Below are 10,000 nucleotides of genomic sequence, written 5' to 3' on the forward strand. Positions count from 1 at the left end.
ATATATTTATATTTATATTTATATTTATATTTATATTTATATATGTATGTATGTATGTATATATATATATATATATATATATATATATATATATATATATATATATATATATATATATATATATATACATACATATATACACACACCCTCCCTGTGAAAGACCCACCCAAGCGGCCGCCGCTGTTACATTTCCCTCCCCGTTTCCACCGCCAGGCGTGCGCAGTCGAGAGCGCCGCCCACCACCACCCGACACGCCCAGTTCTCGTGCTCATGACCGCCCTCGCGCTCGACTCCGCCCACCCGCTCCTCCAGGTGAGAATACGCCTTTTCGTTTTTATTTTAAATATTTATTCGTTTCATTTCGTTTAGCTTCGTTCGCGCCGGAGATTCTGTCAACATAGGAAAGTTTTATTATTGTTTTTTATTGTCATTATTATCGTTGTCATTAGTAATTTTCATTATCTTCATTATTATTAATGTAATTGTAATTGTTGTTGTTGTTGTTGTTGTTCTTGTTGTTGTTATTATTATCATTATTATTAATATCATTATTATTATTATTATTATTATTATTATTATTATTATTATTATTATTATTATTATTATCATAACAATAATAATAATAATAATAATAATAATAATAATAACTATTATTATTATTGTTAGTATTGTTAACATTGTTAGTATTAAGATGATAATTATTATCATTGTTATCATTATCATTATTATCATTATTATTACTATTATTATCATAACTACCACCATTATTATTATTATTATTATTATTATTATATCGCCACCACAATCATCACATCCACCATCACACTCATCACAACCATAATCTTCACCACAATCAATCACCCCCATCACCACAACCAACGATCCCATCACCACAATCAACCACCCCATCACCACAACCAATGATCCCCATCACCACAATCAACCACCCCCATCACCACAATCAATGATCCCCATCACCACAATCAACCACCCCCATCACCACAATCAATGATCCCCATCACCACAATCAACCACCCCCATCACCACAACCAATGATCCACATCACCACAATCAACCACCCCCATCACCACAACCAATGATCCCCATCACCACAATCAACCACCCCCATCACCACAACCAATGACCCCCATCACCACAACCAATGATCCCCATCACCACAATCAACCACCCCCATCACCACAATCAACCACCCCCATCATCACAACCAATGATCCCCATCACCAAAATCAACCACCCCCATCACCACGAAATATGATCCCATCACCACAATCAACCACCCCCATCACCACAATCAATGATCCCCATCATTCCAACCACCCCCATCACCACAATCAATGATCCCCATCATCATAACCAATGATCCCCATCACCACAATCAATGATCCCCATCATCACAACCAATGATCCCCATCACCACAATCAACCACCCCCATCACCACAATCAATGATCCCCATCACCACAACCAATGATCCCCATCACCACAATCAACCACCCCCATCACCACAATCAATGATCCCCATCATCACAACCAATGATCCCCATCACCACAATCAACCACCCCCATCACCACAATCAATGATCCCCATCACCACAATCAACCACCCCCATCACCACAACCAATGATCCCCATCACCACAACCAATGATCCCCATCACCACAATCAACCACCCCCATCACCACAATCAACCACCCCCATCACCACAATCAACCACCCCCATCACCACAATCAACCACCCCCATCACCACAATCAACAATCCCCATCACCACAACCAATGATCCCCATCACCACAACCAATGATCCCCATCACCACAACCAACCACCCCATCACCACAACCACCCCATCACCACAACCAATGACCCCATCACCACAACCAATCACCCCATCACCACAATCAAACACCCCCATCACCACAATCAACCACCCCCATCACCACAACCAACACCATCACCACAATCAACCACCCCCATCACCACAATGAATGATCCCATTACCACAACCACCCCCATCACCACAATCAACCACCCCCATCACCACAATCAATGATCCCCATCACCACAACAACCCCCATCACCACAATCAACCACCCCCATCACCACAACCAATAATCCCCATCACAATCAACCACCACCATCACCAAAACCAATGATCCCCATCACCACAATCAACCACCCCATCACCACAACCAATGATCCCCATCACCACAATCAACCACCCCCATCACCACAACCAACACCATCACCACAATCAACCACCCCCATCACCACAATCAATGATCCCCATCACCACAACCACTCCCATCACCACAATCAACCACCCCCATCACCACAACCAATAATCCCCATCACAATCAACCACCCCCATCACCACAACCAACACCATCACCACAATCAATTATCCCCATCACCACAATCAACCACCCCCATCACCACAACCAATGATCCCCATCACCAAAATCAACTACCCCCATCACCACAATCAATGATCCCCATCACCACAATCAATGATCCCCATCACCACAATCAATGATCCCCATCACCACAACTAACACCATCACCACAATCAATGATCCCCATCACCACAACCAACACCATCACCACAATCAATGATCCCATTACCACAACCAACACCATCACCACAATCAACCACCCCCATCACCACAATCAATGATCCCATCACCACAATCAACCAACGACCATCACCACAATAAATGATCCCATTACCACAACCACCCCCATCACCACAATCAACCACCCCCATCACCACAATCAACCACCCCCATCACCACAATCAACCATCCCCATCATCCCAACCACTCCCATCACCACAATCAACCACCCCCATCACCACAACCAATGATCCCCATCACCACAATCAACCACCCCCATCACCACAATCAATGATCCCCATCACCACAATCAACCACCCCCATCACAACAACCAATGACCCCCATCACCACAATCAACCATCCCCCATCATCCCAACCACTCCCATCCCCACAACCAACCACCCCATCACCACAATCAACCACCCCCATCACCACAACCAATGATCCCCACAACCACCCATCACCACAACCAATGATTCCCATCATCACAACCACTCCTATCACCACAACCAATGATCCCCATCACCACGATCAACCACCCCCATCATCCCAACCACTCCCATCACCACAACCAATGACCCCCATCACCACAATCAACCACCCCCATCACCACAACCAATGATCCCCATCACCACAATCAACCACCCCCCATCACCACAATCAACCACCCCCATCACCACAATCAACCACCCCCTATCACTACAATCAACCACCCCCATCACCACAATCAATGATCCCCATCACCACAATCAACCACCCCCCATCACCACAATCAATGATCCCCATCACCACAATCAACCACCCCCCATCACCACAATCAACCACCCCCATCACCACAATCAACCATCCCATCACCACAACCAATGATCCCCATCACCACAATCAATGATCCTCATCATCACAACCAATGATCCACATCCCCACAATCAACCACCCCCATCACCACAACCAATGATCCACATCACCACAATCAACCACCCCCATCATCCCAACCACCCCCATCGCCACAACCAATGACCCCCATCACCACAATCAACCACCCCCCCTCACCACAATCAATGATCCCCATCACCACAATCAACCACCCCATCACCACAATCAATGACCCCCTCACCACAATCAACCACCCCCCCTCACCACAATCAATGATCCCCATCACCACAATCAACCACCCCATCACCACAATCAATGATCCCCATCACCACAATCAACCACCCCCCTCACCACAACCCCCACCGTCCGCCCGGCAGGTGGTGCGGGGGCTGGACAACGTGAGCTTCGGCTGGCTGGACCTCGACCGCGTGTTCGGGGGTCCCGGAGAGCTCCAGGAATGGCACGCGGACCGAATGTGGCTCCTCAATGAGGGTGAGAGACACAGGGGGGTGATGGGGGTGGGGGATGGGGGGAGAGGGGTGGGAAGGGGGGTGGGGATGGGGTGTGTGTGTGAGAGGCAAGGGAGGGAGGGGGGGTGAGTGTGTGAGAGGCAAGGGAGGGGGGGTGAGTGTGTGAGAGGCAAGGGAGGGAGGGGGGGTGAGTGTGTGAGAGGCAAGGGAGGGGGGGGGAGTGTGTGAGAGGCAAGGGAGGGGGGGGAGTGTGTGAGAGGCAAGGGAGGGGGGGGAGGGTGTGAGAGGCAAGGGGGGGGGGGGAGTGTGTGAGAGGCATGGGAGGGGGGGGTGAGTGTGTGAGAGGCAAGGGAGGGAGGGGGGTGAGTGTGTGAGAGGCAAGGGAGGGGGGTGAGTGTGTGAGAGGCAAGGGAGGGGGGTGAGTGTGTGAGAGGCAAGGGAGGGGGGTGAGTGTGTGAGAGGCAAGGGAGGGGGGTGAGTGTGTGAGAGGCAAGGGAGGGGGGGTGAGTGTGTGAGAGGCAAGGGAGGGAGGGGAGTGTGTGAGAGGCAAGGGAGGGAGGGGAGTGTGTGAGAGGCAAGGGAGGGAGGGGGGGTGAGTGTGTGAGAGGCAAGGGAGGGGGGGTGAGTGTGTGAGAGGCAAGGGAGGGGGGGGGAGTGTGTGAGAGGCAAGGGAGGGGGGGAGAGGGTGTGAGAGGCAGGGGAGGGGGGGTGAGTGTGTGAGAGGCAGCGGGGAGGGGGGTGAGTGTGTGAGAGGCAAGGGAGGGGGGTGAGTGTGTGAGAGGCAAGGGAGGGGGGGGAGTGTGTGAGAGGCAACGGGGGGGGCGGCGTGTGTGAGAGGCAAGGGAGGGGGGGTGAGTGTGTGAGAGGCAAGGGAGGGGGGTGAGTGTGTGAGAGGCAAGGGAGGGGGGTGAGTGTGTGAGAGGCAAGGGAGGGGGGGTGAGTGTGTGAGAGGCAAGGGAGGGGGGGGGGGGGGTGTGAGGGGAAGGGGGGGGGGGGGGGGGGGTGGGAGGGGGAAGGGGGGGGGGGGGGGGGTGGGGGAGGGGGAGTGAGGTGGAGGGGAGGGGGGGGGGGGGGGGGAGGAGTGGGAGGGGGGGGGGGTGGGGTGGGAGAGGATGGGGGGAGGGGGGGGGTGGGTGGGGAGTGGGGGGGGGAGGGGGAGGGGGGAGAGTGGGTGGGAGGGGGTGGGTGTGGGAGGGGGGTGGGGAGGAGGGGAGTGTGTGGGAGGGAGGGGGGGGGGAGGTGAGTGTGTGAGAGGCAAGGGAGGGGGGTGAGTGTGTGAGAGGCAAGGGAGGGGGGTGAGTGTGTGAGAGGCAAGGGAGGGGGGGGAGGGTGTGAGAGGCAAGGGAGGGGGGGGGGGGGAGTGTGTGAGAGGCAGGGGAGGGGGGGGAGAGTGTGAGAGGCGAGGGAGGGGGGTGAGTGTGTGAGAGGCAAGGGAGGGGGGTGAGTGTGTGAGAGGCAAGGGAGGGGGGGGAGTGTGAGAGGCAAGGGAGGGGGGGTGAGGGTGTGAGAGGCAGGGGGGGGGGGTGAGTGTGTGAGAGGCAAGGGAGGGGGGTGAGTGTGTGAGAGGCAAGGGAGGGGGGTGAGGGTGTGGGAGGGAAGGGAGGGGGGGTGAGTGTGTGAGAGGCAAGGGAGGGGGGGGGAGTGTGTGAGAGGCAAGGGAGGGGGGGTGAGTGTGTGAGAGGCAAGGGAGGGGGGGTGAGTGTGTGAGAGGCAAGGGAGGGGGGGTGAGTGTGTGAGAGGCAAGGGAGGGGGGGTGAGTGTGTGAGAGGCAAGGGAGGGGGGTGAGTGTGTGAGAGGCAAGGGAGGGGGGGGGGGGCGTGTGTGAGAGGCAAGGGAGGGGGGGGGAGTGTGAGAGGCAAGGGAGGGGGGTGAGTGTGAGAGGCAAGGGAGGGGGGGAGTGTGTGAGAGGGAAGGAGGGGAGGGGGGGTGAGTGTGTGAGAGGCAAGGGAGGGGGGTGAGTGTGTGAGAGGCAAGGGAGGGAGGGGGGGTGAGTGTGTGAGAGGCAAGGGAGGGGGGTGAGTGTGTGAGAGGCAAGGGAGGGGGGGGGGAGTGTGTGAGAGGCAAGGGAGGGGGGGTGAGTGTGTGAGAGGCAAGGGAGGGGGGTGAGTGTGTGAGAGGCAAGGGAGGGGGGGTGAGTGTGTGAGAGGCAAGGGAGGGGGGGGAGTGTGTGAGAGGCAAGGGAGGGGGGGGGGGGGGTGTGCGAGGCAGGGGAGGGGGGGGGGGGGGGTGTGTGAGAGGCAAGGAGGGGGGTGAGTGTGTGGAGGCAAGGGAGGGGGGTGAGTGTGTGAGAGGCAAGGGAGGGGGGTGAGTGTGTGAGAGGCAAGGGAGGGGGGTGAGTGTGTGAGAGGCAAGGGAGGGGGGTGAGTGTGTGAGAGGCAAGGGAGGGGGGGTGAGTGTGTGAGAGGCAAGGGAGGGGGTGAGTGTGTGAGAGGCAAGGGAGGGGGGTGAGTGTGTGAGAGGCAAGGGAGGGGGGGGGGGGGGGGAGGGGCAGGGGGGGGGGGGGGAGTGTGTGAGAGGCAAGGGAGGGGGGTGAGTGTGTGAGAGGCAAGGGAGGAGGGTGAGTGTGTGAGAGGCAAGGAAGGGGGGTGAGTGTGTGAGAGGCAAGGGAGGGGGGGGGGTGTGTGGGAGGCACGGGAGGGGGGGGGTGTGGGTGAGAGGCACGGAAGGGGGGGGAGTGTGAGAGGCAAGGGAGGGGGTGAGTGTGTGAGAGGCAAGGGAGGGAGGGGAGTGGGGGAGAGCTAAGGAGGGGGGGTGAGTGTGTGAGAGGCAAGGGGGGGGGGAGGGTGTGAGGCAAGGGAGGGGGGGTGAGTGTGTGAGAGGCAAGGGAGGGGGGGGGTGAGTGTGTGAGACAAGGGGGGTGAGTGTGTGAGAGGCAAGGGAGGGGGGGGGAGTGTGTGAGAGGCAAGGGAGGGGGGGTGAGTGTGTGAGAGGCAAGGGAGGGGGGGGTGAGTGTGTGAGAGGCAAGGGAGGGGGGGGTGAGTGTGTGAGAGGCAAGGGAGGGGGGTGAGTGTGTGAGAGGCAAGGGAGGGGGGGTGAGTGTGTGAGAGGCAAGGGAGGGGGGGTGAGTGTGTGAGAGGCAAGGGAGGGGGGGTGAGTGTGTGAGAGGCAAGGGAGGGGGGGTGAGTGTGTGAGAGGCAAGGGGGGGGGGGTGAGTGTGTGAGAGGCAAGGGAGGGGGGGTGAGTGTGTGAGAGGCAAGGGAGGGGGGGTGAGTGTGTGAGAGGCAAGGGAGGGGGGTGAGTGTGTGAGAGGCAAGGGAGGGGGGGGTGAGTGTGTGAGAGGCAAGGGAGGGGGGTGAGGGTGTGAGAGGCAAGGGAGGGGGTGCGTGCGTTTGAGAGGCAAGGGAGGGGGGGTGAGTGTGTGAGACAAGGGAGGGGGGTGAGTGTGTGAGAGGCAAGGGAGGGGGGGGGGCGTGTGAGAGGCAAGGGAGGGGGGGGGAGTGTGTGAGAGGCAAGGGAGGGGGGGTGAGTGTGTGAGAGGCAAGGGAGGGGGGGGAGGGGGTGAGAGGCAAGGGAGAGGGGGGGAGTGTGTGAGAGGCAAGGGAGGGGGGTGAGTGTGTGAGAGGCAAGGGAGGGGGGGTGAGTGTGTGAGAGGCAAGGGAGGGGGGGTGAGTGTGTGAGAGGCAAGGGAGGGGGGGGGAGTGTGTGAGAGGCAAGGGAGGGGGGGGGAGTGTGTGAGAGGCAAGGGAGGGGGGTGAGTGTGTGAGAGGCAAGGGAGGGGGGGTGAGTGTGTGAGAGGCAAGGGAGGGGGGGGGGGGGGGGAGAGGCAAGGGGGGGGGGGGGGGGTGTGAGAGGCAAGGGAGGGGGGGGGAGTGTGTGAGAGGCAAGGGAGGGGGGTGAGTGTGTGAGAGGCGGGGGAGGGGGGGTGAGTGTGTGAGAGGCAAGGGAGGGGGGGTGAGTGTGTGAGAGGCAAGGGAGGGGGGTGAGTGTGTGAGAGGCAAGGGAGGGGGGGTGAGTGTGTGAGAGGCAAGGAGGGGGGGTGAGTGTGTGAGAGGCAAGGGAGGGAGGGGGAGAGTGTGTGAGAGGCAAGGGAGGGGGGGGTGAGTGTGTGGGACAAGGGGGTGTGAGTGTGTGAGAGGCAAGGGAGGGGGGTGAGGCAAGGGGGGTGAGTGTGTGAGAGGCAAGGGAGGGGGGGTGGGGTGTTGAGAGGCAAGGGAGGGGGGGTGAGTGTGTGAGAGGCAAGGAGAGGGGGGTGAGTGTGTGAGAGGCAAGGGAGGGGGGTGAGTGTGTGAGAGCAGGGAGGGGGGTGAGTGTTGTGGAGCAAGGAGGGGGGTTGAGTGTGTGAGAGGCAAGGGAGGGAGGGGGAGTGAGTGAGTGTGTGAGAGGCAGGGAGGGGGGAGGGGAGTGTGTGAGAGGCAAGGGAGGGAGGGGGGGTGAGTGTGTGAGAGGCAAGGGAGGGAGGGGGGTGAGTGTGTGAGAGGCAAGGGAGGGGGGGTGAGTGTGTGAGAGGCAAGGGAGGGGGGGGGAGTGTGTGAGAGGCAAGGGAGGGGGGTGAGTGTGTGAGAGGCAAGGGAGGGGGGGGGAGTGTGTGAGAGGCAAGGGAGGGGGGGTGAGTGTAGCAAGGTGCAGGGAGGGGTGAGTGTGTGAGAGGCAAGGGAGGGGGGAGGGGGGGTGAGTGTGTGAGAGGCAAGGGAGGGGGGTGAGTGTGTGAGAGGCATGGGAGGGGGGGGGCGAGGGTGTGAGACAAGGGGGGTGGGGGTGTGAGAGGCAAGGGTGGGGGGCGGGTGAGTGTGTGAGACAAGGGGGGTGAGTGTGTGAGAGGCAAGGGAGGGGGGGTGTTGTGTGATGAGAGGCAAGGGGGGGGGTGAGTGTGTGAGAGGCAAGGGGGGGGGGGTGAGTGTGTGAGAGGCATGGGAGGGGGGGGGGGTGAGGGTGTGAGAGGCAAGTGAAGGCAAGGGAGGGGGGTTGAGTGTGTGAGAGGCAAGGGAGGGGGGGGTGAGTGTGTGAGAGGCAAGGGAGGGAGGGGGGGGAGTGTGTGAGAGGCAAGGGAGGGAGGGGGGGTGAGTGTGTGAGAGGCAAGGGAGGGGGGGTGAGTGTGTGAGAGGCAAGGGAGGGGGGGTGAGTGTGTGAGAGGCAAGGGAGGGGGGGTGAGTGTGTGAGAGGCAAGGGAGGGGGGGTGAGTGTGTGAGAGGCAAGGGAGGGGGGGTGAGTGTGTGAGAGGCAAGGGAGGGAGGGGGGGGAGGGGGTGAGTTGTGTGAGAGGCAAGGGAGGGGGTGAGTGTGGGAGAGCAAGGGAGGGGGGGTGAGTGTGTGAGAGGCAAGGGAGGGGGGGTGAGTGTGTGAGAGGCAAGGGCGGGGGGGTGAGTGTGTGAGAGGCAAGGGAGGGAGGGTAGAGGCAAGGGTTGAGGGGTGTGTGAGGCAAGGAGGGGGGGGGGTGAGTATGGTGTGTGAGGCAAGGGGGGTGAGTGGGGGGTGAGTGTGTGCAGTGAGGCAAGGGAGGGGGGGTGAGTGTGTGAGAGGCAAGGGAAGGGAGGGGGGTGTGTGTGTTGAGAGGCAAGGGTAGGGGGGGTGGCCGGGTGATTGTGTGAGAGGCAAGGGGGTGTCGAGTGTGTTGACGAGGTAGTGTAATAAGATCTCCTCGTTAGGGAGTTACGCTATGGTCTCGCGGGTGTGTGATAGACGAAAGTGTGTCGAGAATTATTTCCTCCGTGCCCAACGCGTCGACACAGCCTATGATCAAAAGCTGCCCGTCCTAGACCGAGCCACGGAACCGACGACAGTGATGGAAGATCGGATGATTGGGGGGCAGGAGCTTAGGGGTTCTTTCAGGCACGTTATGGAAGCCTAAGCAGGCGGTCGGGGTAACAGTCGAGACGTTAGGGAGGGGGAGGTATTGTATGAGTATGAGCTCGATGGATGGGTGGGGTCCGTGTGGAAGGGGTATGCGAGCACGAAGGGGTAGGGTAGTTGGGGGGGGGTGGGGAAGGGGAGAGGAGAGGGGGGGGGGGATGGGGGGGGGGGGGGGAGGCGGGGGGAGGGGTGGGGAGGGGAGGGGGGGGATGGGGGGGGAGGGGGGAGGGGTGGGGGAGG

The 10,000-nt window shown here is 58.9% G+C and overlaps 1 protein-coding gene across 1 annotated transcript in view; it reads left to right on the forward strand.

Moving 5' to 3' along the window:
• LOC122254140 (alpha1,4-N-acetylgalactosaminyltransferase 1) overlaps positions 1-10,000 on the forward strand; it is a 13,719-nt gene that overhangs the window by 2,082 nt on the left and 1,637 nt on the right. The window contains exons 2-4 of the mRNA XM_086544856.1: positions 214-312; positions 3,882-3,996; positions 9,556-9,739. Of these exons, the coding sequence (XP_086400982.1) occupies positions 214-312; positions 3,882-3,996; positions 9,556-9,739 (398 nt within the window). The remainder of the gene's footprint in view (positions 1-213; positions 313-3,881; positions 3,997-9,555; positions 9,740-10,000) is intronic.

The sequence above is a fragment of the Penaeus japonicus genome, unplaced genomic scaffold (assembly GCF_977035675.1).
Source record: "Penaeus japonicus unplaced genomic scaffold, GWHDUDI00000001_assembly GWHDUDI00000002, whole genome shotgun sequence".
In the NCBI taxonomy this organism is placed as follows: Eukaryota; Metazoa; Arthropoda; class Malacostraca; order Decapoda; family Penaeidae; genus Penaeus; species Penaeus japonicus.